Genomic DNA, 23032 nt, shown 5'->3' on the forward strand with positions numbered 1-23032 from the left:
TTTGGTCAGACCGGTTTGCATCGATTTTCTGAAGACTTGAATCGGGATGGAATTAAACTTTTTCGGCTAAAAATTTTCTCAAAACAAAACAAAATTGAATTTCAAAAACAAAATGATATAAATGGAAGCGAGGAATACCGATCTGGATCACGTTCGTGGTTCGGTATATTCCTTTTTTTTTTTCCGCCCAACCCAGTGCATAGCCAAGCCTACGCTGAACATCCGACCCCATCATATATACATCGTGTATCGCAATATCCAATCAGAGTTTCCGATCAAACGCTTAGTTTATCCAACGCCACTGACTCATATCCTCTGGCCGCCGCGAGCGAGCCAGAACGAGAGAGCGCGAGAGATGACGGGCGTCGCAGGCGTTGGGCTCTCCTGGAGTTCGAACCGTTGTCTCCTCCCGCCATCGAAGCCCTCGCGCTCGGCCCGCCGCGTCTTCTCCGTGGTCGTGAGGAATGCCGTCTCCGTGGAGGGGAAAAGCTATACGCTCCAGAAATCCGAGGAGATCTTCGACGCCGCCAAGGTCCCAACCCTAGTCTCTCCCCCTCGTTTCAATCTGAAAAGCATCAAATTCCTCAAAAAAATTGCTTCCTTGCAGCGTAAATTTTTGGTCCATCGGGTCAAAATTTAGACTTTTCCCTTTGTTTTTGCTGAGGAGGTGTGTTTCAGCTCTAAATCTTTAAATTGAGTTTCCTTTAGTTGTTTTATTGACACTTTGCTTAGATTTTGTGATCTTTTTCGTGGATAGGTTGGATTTTTAACTCTAATTTTGAGAGGGATGCTGTTTAATTCGGCCAAAGAATCTGGTTTCATGTGTTGGGAAATGATTTTGTGCGAAATTTTTATCCAAATCGTGATCAGATTTACAGAAAAGCCCGAATTTTGATATTCCTCAGCTCTAGAATGAATCTGGTTTCTTTCTATTTGGATGAAATGAATTTGTTAATTTAGAAGGATAGGTTGATTTGCTGCTGCTATTGAGTTTGTCTCGTTCGTTGTGTTCTAAATCTCGGACTTATTGGCATCTTGACTGATATGACAAAGCTCATGAATGCGCTTAGTAGAGTTCCGAGTTTTAGTAAATTGAACGATTATATCTATTTTTTTAATAATGTCTCATTAGCTTACCCCAAGATGTACAAAAATAAAATTGGAAATGCTCTAGCTCCATTAGTTGGTGAGTGGTGTCAGACAATGTGAAGGTCTAAGAAGTATCTAATTGAAATTTTTGGGTTTAAATAAGAGATCAACATGTTTACAGCAACCATTAATTCCACCTCTAAGGCCTCACATGAGTCTCTCACCAAAGCTATGACAGATGCTGCTGCTCCCACTAGTCTTTTTTCAGAGTCCATCTTCTCACTTTGTTGAGCGCTCAACCTTAAACCTGGTCCACTGTAGCAGTATTGAACTGTCTGAACATAGATGATTTTCTACCCAGTCTCGTAGGTATTCTCAAGCTGTGAAGCATGGTTCCCATGTCTTATTCTTGCGCATGAAACTTGTCATCCTGATATGACCTTGTCTACATCCGCAGATACTTGGTTTGCAGAACTAAACTAAACCTAATTTGCAGTGCACCTGTTTCAACATCCAGTCACCTTAGAAAATTATCCAACAAAAGGTCTTCAGAAACTTTGAGTAGTTGCAGCCCCACAAGCAGAAACATGGACCTGATTGTCGATGTCCCATTATTAGAGAATAGCATGGGGATGGTGGTTTATATTCTCTACTTTGTGCCTTTGTTTGTGATTCATGGTAATCTTGCTTTATGCTCTTAGCATCAGCATGGCTTATGCTATCTAAGTGGTTATGTATGCCTTTATGTATGTTGTATGTATGTATGTATTCCAGTGCTGGTTTGGACGATATGAAAACAACTTGGAAAAAACTAATCTTGATATTTTCCCAAGGTTGTAGTCATTGCAACTCAAGTTTGAGTTGGACTAAAGATTATATAGCGCTAATTTGATGATGTGATAGACAGTTGGGAATAGATAAAGTAGAGAAGATTTAACTGATTAAGTAGGATTTAAAGCTTCACAGGTGATTCATGAAGTGCTTGGGTTTTAGGTGGATTTGGTTTTTGTTGCATCCAAGGAATGTGTTAGAGTAATGGATTGAAATGTGTGATTTAAAGCTTGTTCTTGGGTGACTTGAGGACTAGTTGGCCGGAAGTGACATGCTAATAAATGGATAAATAGATACAAACTGTGGAAGAATTTTTGCTTTGCTATAAAGAGCTAATAAATAGATACCAACATTTATTGGTAGTACTTCTCAGTGGAGGAATTGCTTAATTGAGGACTAGTTAGCCAGAAGTGACATGCTAATGAATGAAGAAATTCTAGTACAAATTGAAGCCTTATATAGGGTTATCATTTGCCTTTACTATAAAGGCTTGGTTATCTTATAGTTCTTTCTAGATGGTAGTTGGATTTCTTTTCTTTTATTCTTGTACGTCTATGTTTTACCGACCAAAGCATTCATCTATACTAAATAGGGAAGAAAGCATATATGACTGCAAGAGTCATTTCATCTATCTTCCATAAGCAAAGCCCTTGCTTATTGATCTAGGAGGATTATCAAACTTGATATGGGCTAGTCTTGCTACTCCAAGTCTACATAGAGTTCGGGCCAAATCTATGACTTTAATTACAAACCAAAACTTCAGCAAGCTATAATTTCTAATCTGCAGAGAATGTAGCAATGCAATGGAAGACAAAATTGATGTAGGATCCAAGATCTATTTTCTTCCCAAATCTGAAAATTTTTGAATTATTTTTGTTATTTATGGTAATGTGCATGCTTTTTTCATTAGGAGAGAAATCCGATTTGATTTGAATTGAACTTCACTAGCATAGAAACTTAAAAATTTTCATCCTTCTCTAACTAGAAGAGGAATTTGACTCAAATAGAGTGAGTGGACCTCTAAAGCATCGTAGAGAATTTTGCCTCCTTCCTCTGTTAGAAGAAAAATTTAACTCAAATAAGAAGGACCTCACTAGTATAAATAGAATGCATACGCCTTGATTTTGGATAAGGAGAATAGAGGGAGTAAAAGCAAAGAGTATAGACTCTATTTTCCATCTATGATATGCAGCATAAATTGTGGGTCATGAAAAATTAATAAAAGTAAAGGGCTTAAAGCCCCACTTACTAAAATTCTTATTGTTTATTATTTTATTCAAGATATTTGAGTTAAGTGGGTTAAAGAAACTCCTTCCTTCCCCATGATCGGAAAGCTTAGAGGTTCAACCACAGAACCCAAAAGCAAGCGTTTACCTAACGTTGATTTTAATTTAACAGGAGCTAACTTCCCAAGTAAGAGGAGTTTTGATCCAAGAGAATCACTAGATTCAATGTGAAGTATTTTAGCTATGACAAGTAGATCCAGATAGAGTTCAAGAGCAAGATTCACTAATATCCATAACTTAATCGTGAATTTGAAATTTCGAGAAGTCATAACTTCCAATTGGCTATGTTACTGAAGACAAAATTGATGTAGAAATCGAGATCTAATATTTATTCAATTGTGAGGATTTTTAAAATATTTTTATTATTTTTGATAATTTGTATCTTTTTTTAGGGTGAATTGGACTTCAGTATTATAAAAAGAGAGAAATTTTTATTCTCTTCTAACTAGAAGAGAAATTCGACTCAAATAAAATGAGTGGACCTCTATAGGATGGTGGAGAACTTACACTTTCTCTTCTTTTTGTTAAAATAAGAATCCAACTCAAATAAGGACTTCATTATTATAAATAGAGGACATACACCATGATTTTGGAGAAGGGGAATAGAGAGAGTGAAAGCAAAGACAATAGACTCTACTTTTTACCCATGATATATACTATAATTTGTAGGTTATGAAAAATTAATGCAACTAACTACTGAGAGCCTCACTTTCTAAATTCTTATTGTTTATTATTTTATTCAAGAGATGTTAGTGAGTTGAAATAAATCTTTTGTTTTCCTTGATTGGATCACTTACACTAAAAAAAATCAATTATAGTCCTTAGGCACCAACCTAGAATTGTAGAAAAGCTCTAAGCATGGCACCATGTGCCATATCATAAAATTATAATAATTGTATAGACATAATTTAGATTAATTATGATTGAAAACCTGATCTACTTGAAAGGCCTAACAGAACATGAGTGGACGATAAAATATGGTTTTCCTATATGGTGCATGTGAATGCATTTTTTTAGGAAGGTTGCATTTCTAGTTTCATTTAGAGATAGCTAATCAGTTCATCTTCTCAATTCATCTCTATCATATGTTATTGTTAGGACCTGTGCCAATGTGCGTTTAGTCCCGACTATGTAATGGGTAGTTCCTGAGTACTTATATAGGATCAAAAAATTCAAATAATAACTTCCGGCCAGCCTTTTTTGTGAGGTCCTAGGTTGTTAATGTGGTATTAAAGTGAACCTGGCCTATGGCCCATGTGGACTAAGGGACACTATAGTATGCGGCTATTTGGACTAACCACATGCTGATCATGGTATTTATAATTGGATTTGTGGTACTTGTGATGGAATTTAAATAAATTTGACCCTTAGTCGGGCGAGGATGCCAGAACTTAAACAGAGGACGTATGCGAAGGCTTATGTAGGCATATATTTAGTCCCACATCGGCTATGCAATGAATAGATTCTAGATACTTATATAGGACCAAGGTACCCAAATAATCCAGTTAGCCTTTTTGGATGAGGATCTAGGTTGTTACAGTTACTTTCAGATATTCCTTGATGACTTTATAGCTTTTGGTTAGCTATTGTGAAATTCAAGGTTTATGATTACTAATTAAGACTTCTCAACTCTCACATTTCTTGATCTATGCCTCTGTATTGGAATATCTAGTTTCAAGCAGATCTAGAGAGACAAACACTGTAAGCTTCCCTTACCAATAGTCATGATCTTAATTGAAAGGACAGTTAATATGTAAGACTTAAATGCAGCAATTGAAATGGACCGCAAAATTTACAATAATTTGTAGAATTATCAACTAGTTTGATATCTCATCTAATATCTAACATTTTGTTTAAAATCTCTTTCTTTTCTTTTTGCCTGGTTAAACTATACAGGTAAATCATGTGTTTTGATACTTGACTGAAATGTGTGATTTAAAAGAAACCGCTTTAGGTTCATCTTACATTTAGAAGTGATCTTTCATAGTCGTTGGAGTTTCTGTAGTGGGCAGTTGTGTCCTTAGTTTAGCATATTGAATGGCTTTGTAGAAGTGCTTAAATTTCATTTGGGAAATTTTTTTAATTATGCTGGTATTAGTTGTAAGACATTTATTGCCATTTCCGTATATTTTGTAATTTTTATAGAGTACTTATTTATCAAATTGTAGTACATGCTCAATATAATTTAATTAACACATTTCAGTTTCTTGATTTTTTTTCTACTTATTTGTTGGTAGTTTTTCTCTTTTTGAGACTCTAGACAACTTGGCCTCTTTTTACTTCTAGTTATGACCTGTTTCAGCCCAAACTTTTAGGATAGACAGGATGTCTGCATCAGGTTGGACTGTGATCTGGAACCACATCTTGGGCTTCATGTCAAGAACTTGTACCATGTGTTTCTTTCCTTCAACCTAATGTTTTTACAACATCAACACTGGCCAGTTAAATAGCATTGCTTCATTCTATGTTTCAGATTCCTTCTGTCAATTTCATTTGGTATCATCTGACTCTTTATCATTCACTTGAGAAGTTTCATTGTTGCAACAATCATTTATATGTTGCTTTAAAGAAGGGCATGTAAATATTCAATATTCGTTATTATCTATTTGGCAGTTATGTTCATATCAGTTCACCGAGTAGATAGTGAAATATAATCTAACAAGTCCTTATTATCAAAATTTCTCATTAAGATCATGCACATCTTCAGCTTTAGCAAATGAAAAACCTTTCTGATGTGTCAATATATTTTCAAAACCTTCTAATGCTTCAGAAAGTTGTCATGGCTCTTGTTCCTTAATAATTTGCCTGTTGAAAAGTGTTGGCTGGTGCTGGTCTCTGGATATAGCTTGTTGGGGGCACTGAAGGAGATTGCATGAAGAAAGTAGCTTGTTCAGATTTATGCTTGTTGTCTCTTTCTTTATGTGCTAATGTATGCTTGTGGCTTATGTTGCTGATCTATCATATGTTATGGTGTTCTAACTAGAGGGCGCTTAAGATATCTTCATGCTGCATTGTCATTCTTCCATGTACCACAGTTCTTATACATGTCACCTTATTTTGCATCAACATGGTTAACTAATGGCTGGTATTATTAAGAAATAATATTACACCATTCACCTGATATCTTCTATGTTTCCTTTGCCTGCCCTTATTCATGTATGCAGCTTTGCTGGGTCTTTTTTTAACATAAAGTCTTTTTTTAACATAAATCAAGTTTTACCTGTGGAGATGCATGTACATACCTGTCATATATTTCTGTGGGTTTCAAACATGTTATGGGTTTTGATCTTGTTATTCAAACCATGGAGCTGCATGCATATCCTTCAATGAATATATAGCAAATCCTTTATCTCGATATGAAAGCCAATATTTGCATGATTATTTCTTTCCTTTTACTGATGGAGTATGTGGTGTTAGGAATTGATGCCTGGAGGTGTAAATTCACCTGTTCGTGCCTTCAAATCAGTTGGTGGACAGCCCATAGTTTTTGATTCTGTTAAGGGTTCTCACATGTGGGATGTTGATGGTAATGAGTACATCGATTATGTTGGTTCATGGGGCCCTGCTATAATTGGTCATGCAGATGACAAGGTGCCATCCCTTCTTTGTGTATGCTTATTCATAAATTTTTATAGGCCTTAAGACTTCCATTCAGAGCCGCTCTTTTGAGACTACTTATCTTTAATATGCTGACTTTTGAATGTTAATCTAAGCTGTAGCTCCAATGGATACAAACAAATAGTTGGTATAGTTATTGGAGTCAAACATCTCATGGTTGATTGTTTTCAAACTTCGAAAATAGGCTTCCTCAAACTGTTATTTGAACTTTTGGCAAGACTTCATGGCATATCAGTTGATCATAAGGTTGGTTAATATATGCATGTATGTACGTATCTAGGCATGCATGCTTGCATGAATACTTGTATCAAGGTTTTACATTCTGGTGGGATGGGGGGTGTTTTAGTCATCCCGTCTCATTCTTGTGAGACAACAGGACTGGGACAGGCTTGGGACTCCAAAACACATCCATGTAGAGAGAAAAGAAGAAAGAAGAAAGAAGAAAGAAGAAAAGGAAGGAAAGATGAAGAAAAGGAAACAATGAAAAGAAAGAAGAAGAAAAATGAAAAAAATAAAGGAAGGGAGAATAAAAGGAAAGAAAAAGGAAAGGAAAGGAAGGTAGAGGAAAAGGAAGAAAAGAAGGAAGAAGGAAGGAAGAAAGAAAAGGAAAAGAAAAGAAGAAGGGGACAAAAATGGAGGATATTCACCAAGATGCATGATCGGACTGTTGTCGGAACGGGATGGGACAGTGAGGCTTCTCATTCCATGGAGAAACCGGCACATCTTTATCCCACGGCATTTAAAGCCTTGCTTGTATGTATAAGAACTTAAATGAAGGTAGCCAATGAATATACATTATAAAGATAGGAAAAGAGTTACGAGTCAGTGTCATTCAAAATAGCACGTTGCTCTTATAGCCTTGCTCTCTTTTTCTTCTTGGAAAAAATGTTATCTTTTATTTCAAATCAAGGCTGAGGGCAAACCTATATCTGAAAAATTCCCTTTGAGTGAATTACTGTGAGAAAAAGGCATTTAAAGTATTGATATAAAAATTGAAAAGAAAAATACTCATGCGATATTCAGGACTTTAATATCAACAATTAATTTTTACTATCGTACAATCAAAAATTTTATCAGAACTTTTAGTGTTGGATTTCAGGATTCTTGATTGCGGAGAATCTTGAAGTGCTAAGTAAGAATCTTTGATACCTAATGCTGGTAAGATATGCCAGCAACAGGCATGTTAAGCGAACCTAAAAAACTCACTCTCCTTCAGATAAATGTTTTTTAGCATTGAATCAACATTATGCATGTGCAGTTTGATGAAGTTCAAATCTACCATGTACAACACTTCTAGAGCTTTTAACTAATATTTAGTCTGTGCAAGCATAAAATGGTTACAATTAGATGACTCCATATGTAGGTATAGTTTCTTGAGGCCAAGGAGGTAGCTGTCAAAAGGTAAGCAACTAGTAAGTAAAGTTAATTAGCAAATGAAATGGAAAATTTGCACGATGAAATTGCTACTTAAGCGGGGGCACAGTCACACCGGTAGGCATGAACAGGATGCTTATTTTGTAGGCATCTTATAAGTAATGATTTTGATATTAAAATTATATTTAATTGGCTGATTTTCTTTACATATCGTCACTTGTAGTAGATTATATATTAAAAATGGAGGGAGACTGCCAAAAGAACTGAATGTTAGGACTTCATGCTATCTCAGATACTACATATTTCTCACTGATGAGGAAAATACGAATCCATTTGTTCATATCAGTAATGTTATAAATGCGAACTATTCTACCAATTAGCAGGAAACTTTGTGAACTGATTGGAAGAATTAAAGAAAGGCATATGCTGTAGTTCACTTTTCTTGCTTATTTACTTCTGGATGTGACTATTTTCCACAATCAGATTTGAAGGAATCTTATATGTGTCTTATTTAAAAAATCTGAATTAGCATTAATCAAGAGCAAGTTTTAGTAATATGCTTCACCATGTCCAAATTTTGTTGGTGGAAAATAAAGTTGCTAAAGATTGCATGCAAATTGATGAAATTTTCCTGTCCAAATGAACTCAGTGCGTCGGAATCTTTTGTACATTGTAGACTTGGTATATATTGTAAAACATATTAATGAAGCTATATGTTGGACCAATGGTATTGCCATGTGGTATGCAGCATTAACAAGATTATATGGAAAGTCATACAATAATATCTTAATCTGAAAACATTGTTGTGTTCTAATGGTATCACCATATGCAGGTGAATGCTGCACTTATTGAAACACTGAATAAAGGCACAAGCTTTGGTGCTCCCTGTGTGTTAGAGAATGAGCTGGCAAAGATGGTGATCTCAGGTGTGCCCAGCATTGAGATGGTCCGCTTTGTTAACTCTGGAACTGAAGCTTGCATGGGTGCGCTCCGCCTTGCCCGTGCATTCACTAGCCGAGAAAAAATCATCAAATTTGAAGGCTGCTACCATGGCCATGCAGACCCTTTCCTTGTAAAGGCAGGCAGTGGGGTTGCCACTCTTGGCCTTCCTGACTCCCCCGGCGTCCCAAAAGGTGCCACCTGTTACACTCTAACATCCCCGTACAATGACATTGAAGCCATAGAGCACCTCTTCAGCACTCACAAAGGTGAGATTGCTGCTGTCTTCCTCGAACCAGTTGTTGGAAATGCTGGCTTTATTGCACCAAAATCTGAATTCCTGAATGCTCTCCGTGAGATCACAAAAGAAGAAGGTGCTCTTCTAGTCTTTGACGAGGTGATGACTGGTTTCCGTCTGGCTTTTGGTGGGGCTCAAGAGTATTTTGGTGTTACTCCTGATTTGACTACATTGGGGAAAATAATTGGTGGCGGCCTTCCTGTTGGTGCTTATGGTGGGAGGAGGGATATCATGGAGATGGTGGCTCCAGCAGGGCCAATGTACCAGGCAGGGACCTTGAGTGGGAATCCTTTGGCAATGACTGCTGGAATTCACACTCTCGGGCGGTTAATGGAGCCTGGATGTTATGAGTACTTGGATAAGATAACCGGCGAGCTTGTTCATGGGATTCTGGATGCTGGGAAGAGAGCTGGACATGAGATGTCGGGTGGATATATCCGTGGAATGTTTGGGTTCTTCTTCACAGAAGGACCAGTCCACAATTTTGAGGATGCAAAAAGGAGTGATACTGCAAAATTCGCAAGGTTTCACAGGGGGATGTTGGAGGAAGGTGTATACTTGGCTCCTTCACAGTTTGAGGCAGGGTTTACAAGTTTAGCACATAGTTCTAAAGACATTGAGCAAACAGTTGAGGCCGCTGAGAAGGTACTCGGACGGATTTGATAATTGAAACTAGCTCCCAACTTTTAAGGTTTGCTTTCTTTTATTGCTTTGCTTCTCTTTTCTTCCCTTTGCTTGTTGTAGCTGATTTTGTATGTGTAAGGTTACACAAGGTTTTTCTTGAGAACTATTGTATCTGCTGTGAAGTTTATTTTATGTTCTTGCATTTTTATGATATGCAATATAAATTCCTAGCTTGATTCACATTTTCTTTTAATACACTATGTTGCATCTGTTTTTATAAAGTGGTGGATTTGTGTGATCATTAATGGGTGCGTTTCTTTGGAAGCATTCTATTTGGAGATTGAGTGCCTTTTATTAAGAATCACCACCGTATCATGTTGAGCAAACTTCATTAGGATTCTGGAAAAACAAAAGTATGCTATTTGAAACGCTTCTAAAATGTTTTTTCTTTTTGGGTAAGTTGGGTTACAACAGCTTGTTGAACTTTGGGATAGGAATGAGCTGTTAAGGGCTTTTTTACTTGCATTAAATTGAAGAACTACTGCTTTTGTATTTACTTTATTCAAGAGAGTAGTTTGCAACCAAATATCACCAAGAAAGTTGGTCATTGCATGGATCCTGTGAGACGTTCCAAAGCAGGTAGTTGTTCGTTGCTTATCTGTAGGTTACACGAGATCAAGTAAATTCCATAAACCGCTGTGACATTGTAAACTAACAAAGTATTTTGTAGTTCTGTTATTGTTTACAATATATGATCAATAACTTGTACAATGCGCACTTTAAATATAAAATGAAACAAAATAAAATAAAATAAAATAGAAACTATGGTGATTGGTAAAGAAAGCTGCAACAGTGGATGGTGGTTCTATGGTTTATTAGGGGGGGGATGGAGGAAGGGAAGGAAACCAAGTCTTTGGGTCTCTTAGCGAAAGCACTGGTGGAGGTGGTGATGGCTGGCCAGGTTTTGGACCAGGAGGGAAAGGAGGAAATGGGAAAGGTGGGAATGGCCAAGGAAAAGATGGTGGTGGAGGTGGAGGTGGCGGTGGTGGAGGCGGTGATAGAAATGGAATTGGAGTGAAGGGAGGCATTGGTGGAAAGGGGATTGGAGTTAATGGAGGAAAAGGTGGCAGTGGAAAGGGGAATGATGGTGGAGGAGGTGGTGGTGGAAAAAGAAATGGTATTGGAGGGAAAGGGAAAGCTGGTGGCTTTGGTGCTGGGGTGAAGGGAAAAGGAAAAGATGGTGGACTTGGAGGTGAAAACCAAGGGGGTAAAGGGAAAGGAAAAGATGGTGGTGGGGTCAAGAATGGAATGTGAGGGAATGGGAAAGGGAATGATGGTGGACTTGGGAAGGGGAAAGGGAATGGTGAGAAAAAGGGAGGCCAGAAGAACAATGAGGAATTCAGAGAGCTAGATGGTTGTCCTGTATCAGTCCCACACAAAGTAGGATCCTTCTTGGCTGGCCTATAATACAAAGCATTCAAGTTATAGACACACAAACTGGCATCTCTAGATTTGATTGCCACATGCTCAGTTGAGCTGCTCAAGCCAGGGACATTGCAAAGGGAAGATGGACTACCCATCAAGGTCGCCCGGCAGAAGGATTCCATCTCCCGGCCCTCCCTGCATTCAAAGCCGTCGACCGGAGGGATGTCGAGCCTATAAACTCCATATTTATCTGTGGTTCTGTCGACCATGATCGATATGTCTTCCTTGGATGTGGAATTCACTATGAAGTTGCATTCAACTCGCACTTTAACACCTGGAAGAGATCAAATGCATGAGAATAAGCTTCTAGTGAGGAACTTGAGTATTGGACCATACATGTGTTCCTTCTTTTATACCTTGCAAGAAGTAGCTGTGCTTGGAGAAGGTGCTGTTAGAGCAGGCATCACAGAAGACGGTGCCCATCACAGTGATGTTGGAGGTGGGCTTTGGATCAGTTTCAAGGGATAGGGTCTTCGTTAAAAGAACTAGAACAAGAACAATGAGGATTCTGGGATTCATGGTGAGAGAGAGAGAGGGGCTTCTTCTGGAAGAGGTTCTAAGAATACAAATGTGCTGGTACAGCTTGGGCTTGTCTCTGAAGCATTTGATTTATGGTTTGGAGGTGAGAGGGTTGTGAAATCTTTGGGCCCGTGAGTAGCTGGTGTTGTACAAATTGGTAATCAAAAGAGATTGAAAGGAACTGTCCACTCACATGAAACAAAGACATGTGAAGTCCTTTCGGTATTATGTAGGGTATGTTATGGCTGGGAGTTTGTTTGGTGTGTGGTCACGGGTGTTGTGAATTATTTGGAGATTATTCTGAAGTACAAAGATGGCCAAATGTCTGCTACAGGACATGGGTACGGATAGAATAGAAGATTGGGCTGCTGGCTTTTGTGTGGGAACTCAACTTATCACGTTCTCTTTCCACTCTAAGCACTTCCTCTTCGCTGCCAAGTAGGGTTATGGTTTGGATTTTCTCCTCCTTTCTATTCAAGCATATATGAAGCATCTCATTAAAAAAGGAAAAAGAAGACATATGTGAAGCAACAGATCCTTTGTTTTTTCTTTCCTCTTTTTCTTTTTTTCTTTTCTCTACAAGTGATTCTACGGTTTTTGCTCCATCTCCAACAGCTAGGATAGCGACTCGGAGCATTGGATAAGAATCAAAGATTATGGAGAGATAATAGGATATTTTACTATGCTGGAGGCATTATTTTGAAGAGATATTTAGTTCACAATTAGAATCAAAATTAAAATCGAAATGAGAATCAAAATCAGAATGGTCAAATCCCTAAAAGTGTTTGGTTAATAATAGAATATTTCACTATGCTGGAGGCATTATTTTGAAGGGATATTTGGTTCGCAATCAGAATCGAAATCAAAATCGGAATGAAAATCAGAATCAGAATGGTCAAATCCTAAAAATGTTTGGTTCATGATCGAAATTAAAATTGAAATGAAAATTTGAATCCTTAAGGGAGAGTAGAGATTGAGTTTTAAGTAGATTGGACTATTCCCATTCTATCTTGGAATCGGGATCAGAATGGGATTTCTAACCAAATAGTTGGAATGGGAGTCATCAATTTCAATTTCAGACCCCAATTTTTTTGAGGGGGTGTTTGGTTGGGAGGAGTGGGTGTCTGGAATCAGAATCGGAATGGGTGACTCCCATTCCAACCATTTGGTTGGAAAGAGTTATATTTCGATTCCGAAATGGAATGGAAATGGATCAATTTATATAGAACTCAATCCCTACGCTCCTCTATGGATTCAATTTTTCATTCTAATTTCGATTCCGGTCGTGAATCAAATATTTTGGAAGATTTGGCTATTCCGATTCTGTTTCCAAGCTATTCCAATTTTCATTCTCATTCTGATTCTGATTACGAACCAAATATCCTCTGAAAGTAAAAGAGGAGATTCACCATTTCGGAGGTGCACCATCCAAGAATCAATATAAAACTACTTAGAAGAGTGCGACTATTAGGACAAGCTATAATTTTAATATATTGTTCTGGGTACTTGTGACCTTGTAAGCTTATTTTACTTCAAGCAACATGAGCAAATATAAAAACTATGGTTGAAGGAGTAAGAACTTCGGTATAAACAGGATCCACAACCTATACGCTTGACCCTTCACCTCCTAAACTAGTGCTAACCCTGATTGTCTTGACATTATTCTTCAAAGTTCATGTCTAGCATTTTTCAACTATATCCTTCGTTGAGAATAAAATGGTTTTTCTATTGTCTTGGAAGTGGGACGGTTGTCTTGTGCAAGGAACTAGAAGGATTCTATGATCAATTTTCTTTTGGACTTTAATATTGATATTGGTATCTCATTGGTGCGAACTTCATGTTGGTAGGATTTTGCCTCTTGATTGGGCTAAATAAGGGAGCACAAAGTGCATGTGAAGGCACAGTGGATCACCTCGAATAGAGCACTATGATTGGCCTCCATTGTCAAACTAACAAATGAAGATTAATTCTATTTCCATCTACTTAACCATAATTTTCATTTACACATGTTAGAAAGTCAATAGAGAATCTAAAAAGATAAATAGTGAGAACAAAAGCATTGATGACATTTGACATTATTCCAATATTGAAATAAGCATAAGTAAATATTTAATCAAACCTATCCATCCAATATATATAAAAACGTAAAAGCTAGTGATGACAAAGAAAGATCTCTAATATTACGAGCTTGAACCTAACAAAGAATGTGTGCGCGCTTGTGTGCATGCATCGGGTTGTGTTAGGTTTAGGGTACTCGACTCTTGAACCCAAATCCGACCCACGTATGTGTTTACATCAAGTCGGGTCAGATTTGGGTTACTTGTCTCTTTATCCGGATCGAACCCAATCCAACCAGATTTCTGGCCTGCTAGAACCAGAACCAACCTAATCATATATAAAACCTTAGCTGGACCAAACCAACAAGATTGATTCGATTAGGTAGTCAAGTTGACCTAGACCTACATGTATCCGTAATACACAAGACCATAGTTAATGCATCATGTTTGATGGTCTGTGCAGCATAGATACTCGCGTTACATCAAAATAGGAAAGCAAGTATCAGACGTGATGCATGTGTGCATCACATAAAAACCAGTACTTCATAAGAATCTCGATACATATCGAAAGGCTCATGTTGCATGAATCCATCAAATAGTAAGTAGTGTTGGATCCGACGCCCTTCCACTGCTAATGCTGCAGTAACCTTGTTGTGGTGCACTCTTGCTCATGTTAGAGGAGGTGCCAATGCAGTGTTTCTTAGAAACTAATTGCAGCATGTTTAACATAGCATCCTTGAATAAGCTAGCATGGGCGGCTGATTCGCTCCAAAAAGGTGAAGGTTAGCAGATGATCTTGTTCAGAACAATTTGGGTGATCTAGACATGGTTCAGGTGCACTTCAGTTTGACACAGTTTGACATGATTTCACATGCATTTCTAAGCCGTGCCTGGCCAGTATGAAGCAATGTAATTGCCCATCTCCTTGCAAGAGTCGCAATCAGAAAGAACAAAGAGAAGCTTCTAGGGTTGATCTCCTTGCAAGAAAAGATAGACGTGCGTTTCTTAGGGTTGATCTCCTTAGCAACTCCATACATGAATTGTTTGATGAGACTCTATAAAGGTTTTCTCCTAATTGGAATATGTTCGCTAGTGTTGTGTTGATAAAAAAAGAGGTTTCGGATAGTATCTTTTATGCAAAAGAATGATTGATCCTCTTTCGTAGTGTCGGTTGTTGGAGTGCACCCAATAAAGATCTCAAAGCACTTCAAACTTTTCATTCATCTATCTGCATAGGTCACAAAGCAACTATTGTGCATTCCAACAGTGGATTCATATGAAGGAAGGAGAATCATTCTTTCATGCAAAAGATATAACCCTTATCTTACAAAAGGTTGCACTGTATCTATTGTTACATACTTAAGCTCCATGGACTTGGTTCTCTAGTAACACGGCATCATTGTATGAGTACCATCAAAACATGCTTGTCTCAAGCGATTTGTGTTGGAAGGCCTGCTTATGTTGCATACAAGCAAGACGTACTTCTATACTTTTTAAGAGGAGCTCAGGTTGCACCTCTTCCTTAAGTGTCACTACCTCCATTACTAACTCAACTCGGTTTTAGAAAATTTATTGAAGGCACTTATAAAGTTCTACAATACAGATGTGATCAACTTCAGGTTACCACAACAACTGGAGGCAACTGAGCTTATAACATATTACCTAAAATCTATTGCTTCTTCGATAAAAATTAACATGCCTCAAAGAGTCTAATCAAGTACATTTCATCTAGAGTGGCATGCATTTCATCTCCTCCACAATGCATGTCTCATATACATGCGCACATACATGCATGCATGTATCCATCCATCTATCATATACATATACATATATGCATACATACATACATATATTCGAAGGAGGGTAAATTCACATGTATGTATTCGAATACATACGTGTATTCGAAGGAGGATGCATCCTTCTTTTGCCTGAAAGATACGATCCCAATCCATCAATCGGCATGTGCCGTTCATGGTAAATGCAGATGATCTCAAGATAATTCACTTGCCACTTGCCACATTCAGCTCTTATCGATGCAGTCGGACCAAATAAGCTATTGTGAGCCTAAAAGGCACCATAAGATTTATTAAAGAATAGGAACGCCTAACTTAGTTTTTTTCAAGTATATTCTTATAAAAAGATAAAATATAATGAACAGAGAAACAGATGAAGCAGATGCCGCCTTCGAGGAAAGGCCCAATAAGGGACAGTTCCAAGGACTCAAATCCTTTGGCAAATCCAAGGCCTAGGCGGCGCCACCGACGCCGCTACCGACGGCATCGCCAAAGCTTTTCCTCCTTGTCTCTCCTCCATTGCTGTCATTCTCACCCCAGCTTCTTCAACCCTCCATGAAATATCCCCCAAACCGCGTCCCTTGGCATTTAGTTCATATGCCGGCCCACCCAATGCCGGTGGGCCCTCACCCCCTCACGCTGGCGTTGGAACGTAAGCCCAGTATTAAAATAAATCCACCAAAGAGACTGGGGGCCCCTTAGTGACCCCCCCAAAGGAATTCTGAGCAATTAATAAGGTAGTGATGCCCCATGCACCATAAAAGCTCCACGCACTTGAGGTCAAGAACCGGATTTCGGTCACCGAATTCCCCTCCCTCACAAAGTTGGACATTGAAACAAACCTTTGAGCATCTAATATATCCGTCTCTTTCCCTTCTCTCCATAGCACCCTTGTCCTCAATGTATGAAGTGCAATGATAAGAGCAGTGAGCTTTGTCTAAAAGCGTTTCTCTTATTGAGTTTCTATAGCTAGAGAAGAAGATGAACTCTCGATGTAAAAGCATGGGGAGCTTAAAGAGCAACGACATCCCTACAACGAATCAGCAGCAACCGTCTTCACCGACGGCATCGGTGTCGGAATCCAACGCGGTTGCCTCCTCCGAGCCGGAGCCCAACAACCCGACCACCTTCCAAGGGCTCAAGTTCGACGTGGACATCGACATCGAGATCCAGTCGCCGGATAGCTCCTTATGGGAGTCCTTGTTTGCCGACCAGATCGACTCAGGCACTGACTTTATCATCTCCTCCCCAAGGAGGGACTACATGATCTTCTCCCCTAGGAGGGACTACATGATCTCCTCTCCTAAGAGGGACTACATGATCTCCTCCCCTAGGAGGGACTACATGATCTCTTCTCCTAAGAGGGATTACATGGTCTCTTCTCCGAAGAGGGACTGCTTGATCTCTTCTCCTAAGAGGGACTTCATGGTCTCTTCTCCTAAGATAGATTACATGGTATCTTCGCCTAAAAGAGAGTCCATGGTGTCATCACCTAGGAGAACAGGCCTCAACTCTCTCTATAGTCATTATAGCAATTATGGCTACGTGCATGGGATGCATGGGCTCCATGGGTGCACCTCACCTTCATATAACTCATCCAACCATGGCAAAGGGAAGTCACAAAGCCCACTCCACAAGGGCGTTAACAGCTCTTCTTCTCCATATTCTTCTTCCACTCAGGTTGTTCATGGCGAGTGCCTAGCACTGCCGGCGATGGATGCGTTCTTGGATGAGTATGGCAGGGAGAACTATAGCACGTATACATCATCATTGAAGAGCACAGGGGGGATCGAGTGCTCTTCAGAGGCCTTTGAGATGACACCAACAGCGACCCTGCCATCGCTCCTGGACTGCCTGACAATGGAGTCAAGATATGGAGATGCTGTGGGTGAAACGGACACAGGGCTGCAAATAAGTGGAGATGGGGGTTTGTATCAGATGAATCAGTTTGGGGTTGGGGGAGCGGCACAGCAGCAAGGGAGGGATATTGATCATGGATTGCTTGGATCGGTGGGTAAGACTGAGTTGGTGGAAGCTTCATACCATGGCTTGCTGGGTGGTCCAATAATACCTTCCGAGTCGGAGCAGGTGCTAGTCTTTCTCCTCCTGACCACTTTCAAACATGCATGCACGCATGCATACATGTGCATAAACATGCATGAATGCACAATAAATTATAAATATATACACACACATGTAGGCATGCATACATGTAGTTACGTAGAGAAACATATGCATGTTTGCACGTATGTTTGCATTCAATCGGAAGCGGTGCAGTTCAATTAATCATAAGGGCCGGGTTTATTTGCCATAACAACTCTGATTGTATCGGAGACATTTAGATTGGTCTAGCAGATTGTTGCACATCTGTCCCATCTGCACCTAAGCCACTTATGTCCAAATTGAGCGAAGAGAGACAGAGAGGAAGAGGAAAGAAAGTAGAAAGAACAGAAACAGGATGCAACTTAAAAGATTACGAGGTCATGTTATGGAGCCCCTGGTGTAATTAATACAGAATGGATTTGCAATTGTCCAAAGCTTATAGCTTTAGTGTGACATACAACCATTCTAATGATGATTAAAAGAACCTTGTTGGCAACAGACACCAGGGCTCATGTCTTACATTTAGGCAGCATTAACGTTACCTGCTAAAAGCAAGGACAACGTTACTGCTAGCATGATGTCGCTATCGTGCCCACATGTAGAGCTTATCCATCTTTCTGAGGTCAATATGTATGCGCCATCATATAGAGATTAATATTTGAAATATATTTGTGAACAGTTCTCATCTTGTCGTCATCCCCTCTACCCACTACGAATCGATGCTAACTCCAGACGTCCAAAAATAATTTCAGACAAGAGAAGAGACTATATTATTGAACATAATGATGTGTTGTCTCTTTCTAAAGGTGGATACCTGCGCTCTTGTATGTCCCTAGTGTTGTCATTGTAGGATTAACTTTGAGCAATATAAACTTAATACATCCATTATTGATCCTAACGAGCTCAGTTTCTTCATAATTTCAATTAATTAATTTGAAAGTATATGTGTTTATATATAGATTTATATACATTCATACATATGTACGTGCATGCGTGTGTATGTATGTGTGCATAATCAAAGAGACTATAATTCGGTTTAGTAGAATATATTAATTGTAAATAATCTTCTAAACATTTTCCTCAATCCATTTATCTCAGGAACAAGACAGTGGGTTGCAGCTGGTGCACCTCCTCCTGGCCTGCGCCGAGGCGGTGGCCAAGGATGACTACCTCACCGCCCGGCGTTACCTCCACCACCTCAACCACGTCGTCTCCCCCATCGGGGACTCCATGCAGCGCGTGGCCTCGTGCTTCGCCGACGCCCTCGCCGCCCGTCTGTCTCCCTCCCCCTCCCCCATGCCCTACCCTCCCCCCTCCCTCGACACCCTCAAGATCTACCAGATCCTCTACCAGGCCTGCCCCTACGTCAAATTCGCCCACTTCACCGCCAACCAGGCCATCTTCGAGGCCTTCGAGTCCGAGGACCGCGTCCACATCGTCGACCTCGACATCCTCCAAGGCTACCAATGGCCCGCCTTCCTCCAAGCCCTCGCCGCCCGCCCGGGGGGCCCTCCGGCCCTCCGAATCACCGGCGTCGGCCACCCGGCCGAGTTGGTCCACCGGACGGGGCGCCACCTCGCCGAGCTCGCACACTCCCTCCGCGTGCCCTTCGAGTTCCACCCCGCGGTCGCCGACCGCCTCGAGGACCTCCGCCCGAGCATGCTCCACCGCCGCGTCGGCGAGGCCCTCGCCGTCAACGCCGTCTGCCACCTCCACCGCGTCCCCGGCGCCCACCTCGGCCAGCTCCTCTCCATGATTCGCGACCAGGCGCCCAAAATCGTCACTCTAGTGGAGAAAGAAGCCAGCCACAATGGGCCTTACTTCTTGGGGAGGTTCTTGGAGGCACTGCACTACTACTCGGCGCTGTTCGACTCGTTGGACGCCACTTTTCCGGCGGATTCGGCGGCGAGGGCGAAGGTGGAGCAGTACATCTTCGCGCCGGAGATTAAGAACATCGTGGCGAGCGAGGGGGCAGAGAGGGTGGCAAGGCATGAGAGGCTGGAGAGGTGGAGGAAGGTGATGGAGGGGAGAGGATTCAAGGGGGTGGCGTTGAGTGCCAACTCCGTCAACCAGAGCCGGATACTGTTGGGATTGTATGCCTGCGATGGGTATAGGTTGACGGAGGACAATGGGTTCATGTTTTTGGGGTGGCAGGACAGGGCGATCATTGCGGCTTCGGCGTGGAGGTGTTGATGCGGATCCATGGGGTTGGATTGAGGGGGCCGGCCTGGTGTTCTTATTTTACGTGTGCTAGCTTGGATGTAGGTTATCGATCGTGGTATGGCCATGATTCATGAATAAGAGGTCAGACGAGGGATAGGGAGATGAAATAATGAGATATATCTATATATATATATATAGTTGCTGTTTCCACTTGTGGTATATATCGGATGTACAAAATTTTATTATATATATATATATATAAACACGATGATGGTGCAATTATTTTTGTAGTAGGTTAGCAGGAAGATGGTTGAGTCTTTTACCGTACTGGTATAAATTTAAAAAAAAAAATTATCAATTTAATACAAATTAAAATTTATTTATCAAAATAATACAAAATAGAAAAATATTATTTGAAAAGATGTTTTTTACGGATAAAATGCCATTCCAAATGACGTTTATGTGATCTAGTCAGTTCTCTACGTGGAGGAAAATAAAAATACCACTAGAAGTGGCATTTCTAAAAACGCCATTGTGAATAGTATTTCTAAAACCATCATTTAAAATGGTACTTTTAGAAACATCATTTTGAACGGTGTTTCTTCTAAAAAATGTCATTTTGAATGACATTTTTAGAAACACTATTCAAAATGATGTTTATATATTTTTATATATATATTAAAAAAAACTCAACGTCTCCTTTTAGATCCTTCTTCTCTGATTACGCCCTCTCTCTGATCCTTCTTCTCCGATGATGCCCCCTCTCCGATCCATTTCAGTAAGCTGCAGCCCCCCTCCCCCTCCCCCCCCCGCGCCTCTTTTTTTTCTCTCCCTCTTCACCTCTTCCTCCCTCAGCCCCCTCCTCCCCCCATCCGACACCCCCCTACCGCCCACTGGCTGGCCCCCCCTACCGGCTGCCCCCTTCCCCCCATCTGGCTGCCCCCTCCCCCTTGCCGGCCCTCTCTTCTCTCTCCCTCTGTCCGATCGACCAGTCGTCTGACGAACCCTCCCCCTCCCATCCGACAACCCCCCCCACCCACACCACATCCCCCCTTCCTCTTCCTTCTCTCTCTCCTTTTGAACTTTTTCAGTTATTTTTTTTGCTAATGTATTCGTTAATTTAATGTATCTATTAATATATTAATGTTGTTTGTTATATTATTGAAAATCGATCGAAATCTATTTTTTTCAAATTTGATTAAAAAATTTAAATATATTGCATTACATAGAACCGTAGATCCGTCTCTTGATTAATGTACATATTCTACAGCATCTGTACATTTATATATTTTTGTACGGATGGGAGAATTATGTACATTGGTCAATTGACTGTCCAGTTTGAACAGTTTGAAAATTGTAATTAATTTTATAGGTAATTACAGTAATCAAACGATACGCAGAGGATTTGAAAGAAATTTCGGACAGTATTTTTTTTAATTTTCCTTACATATCTCCAGTCATGTAGAGAAAACTAAGAAAAAATGCTGTCGAAATTTTTTTCAAATTCTATTGCATATCATTTGATTACTGTAATGTCCTATAAAATTAATATAATTTCTAAATGGGATAGGACCTATCTTTATCTATTAGTTGATGATAGGATACATTTATTATGTAAGCCATTTTATTAAAATAATTATTAATATTAAATATTTTGATTTTAATATTATCAGAATTTTTTGAAAAAATGACCAATGCTAGGGTTCATCTACTATTGTATTATGATAGCACAATAGAAAATGACGAAGATAGCATACAGTACAGTCAGCCTGCAAGTCGGATGGTTAGACTGTCTTTATCATTATCACGTCAAAAATTATTGGATCATCTATACAGTGGTATTCCAATAGACAGAGAAGAATATGAAATCAAATTAAGGTGGAGATAGTTAATGCAGAGCAAGTATATCTTAGTTTCAATTGATAATGATGAAGATATCCAAAAAATGCTGACATTCTCTTTGAAATTTTCAGAATACCGATATATTGAATTATATATTGAAAAGAAAGATATATCCTCTATTGAAAATACTACTCAAATGATAGTATCGAAGTTTGGATACTTTAGTAGGCTTTTAACCCAAGAGAACAATACCTCTGGGCCTTCTTCACCTTTCGTAACTCCAATGGTACGAACCATTAGTGTTGAGGCCATGTTTGCAGAACAGCATTCTAATATTGTTGGCCCTAGTTGTCCAATTATTCAAAATCCTATAGTGATTTCTTCTATAGTAATTTCTTCTATGGTAACTTCTTCTATGCTAGAAGTAGCAATAAGTATGGGATACGACACTCAAATAGGGGACGATAATTGGGTCAGCACTGGAATAAATTTTGATAATCGAAGTTTTGAATCAGATGAGAATGAGGCTCAAGAAGAATGGCTTGATGAGGATAGTAACAATGATGAAGATGAAGATGGTGATGAAGATAATCAGCCTGATATTGTAGGAGAACTTGAACTTCGTTTGCATGAAGATGATAATGTAGGAGAACCTGAATCTCGTTTGTATGAACCTCCATAATTTTTTAGCAATTTAAATTTAAATCAAGATAATGGTATTAGTGCTGATCGAAAATTGAACTCTGACCCTCAATTTTGGAACTTCTCGATGACTGAAGTTTCTATAGATCTGATGTTTCAGAATAAAGATGAGCTAAAGAGACCTAAGTAGAAAGGCAGGATAAAGTCAACAATGCTACGAAATGCGATAGATGATAGGTAAATAAGAAGCAAGAATTATTATGGTATTTGTAGGGAACAAGATCGTGATCATTGTCGTTGTCCTAGATTACTTCCACATACATCAACTTCAAGTAGTGGAAGACATTAAAGGCAGTAGATATATTGCTC

The 23032-nt window shown here is 39.6% G+C and overlaps 3 protein-coding genes across 3 annotated transcripts; 2 read left to right on the forward strand and 1 right to left on the reverse strand.

The window, feature by feature from the left end:
* The first annotated feature begins 262 nt into the window (after positions 1-262).
* LOC105051026 (glutamate-1-semialdehyde 2,1-aminomutase, chloroplastic) lies at positions 263-10299 on the forward strand. Its single transcript, XM_010931287.4, has 3 exons — positions 263-532; positions 6624-6797; positions 9031-10299. The coding sequence occupies exons 1-3, from the start codon at positions 356-358 to the stop codon at positions 10096-10098; spliced, it is 1419 nt and encodes a 472-aa protein (XP_010929589.1). The 5' UTR covers positions 263-355; the 3' UTR covers positions 10099-10299.
* A 472-nt stretch (positions 10300-10771) lies between these two features.
* On the reverse strand, positions 10772-12165 carry LOC105051027 (uncharacterized). Its single transcript, XM_010931288.4, has 2 exons — positions 11901-12165; positions 10772-11818 (listed from the first exon to the last, which is right to left on the reverse strand). The coding sequence occupies exons 1-2, from the start codon at positions 12061-12063 to the stop codon at positions 10935-10937; spliced, it is 1047 nt and encodes a 348-aa protein (XP_010929590.1). The 5' UTR covers positions 12064-12165; the 3' UTR covers positions 10772-10934.
* Positions 12166-16647: 4482 nt separating this feature from the next.
* Positions 16648-20342, forward strand: LOC105051128 (GRAS family protein RAM1-like). The gene is made up of 2 exons (XM_019852906.3): positions 16648-18001; positions 19115-20342. Exons 1-2 carry the CDS (start codon positions 16895-16897, stop codon positions 20207-20209), a joined length of 2202 nt encoding a protein of 733 aa, XP_019708465.2. The 5' UTR covers positions 16648-16894; the 3' UTR covers positions 20210-20342.
* The last annotated feature ends 2690 nt before the right edge of the window (positions 20343-23032 follow it).

This window comes from Elaeis guineensis, chromosome 9 (assembly GCF_000442705.2).
Source record: "Elaeis guineensis isolate ETL-2024a chromosome 9, EG11, whole genome shotgun sequence".
In the NCBI taxonomy this organism is placed as follows: domain Eukaryota; kingdom Viridiplantae; phylum Streptophyta; class Magnoliopsida; order Arecales; family Arecaceae; genus Elaeis; species Elaeis guineensis.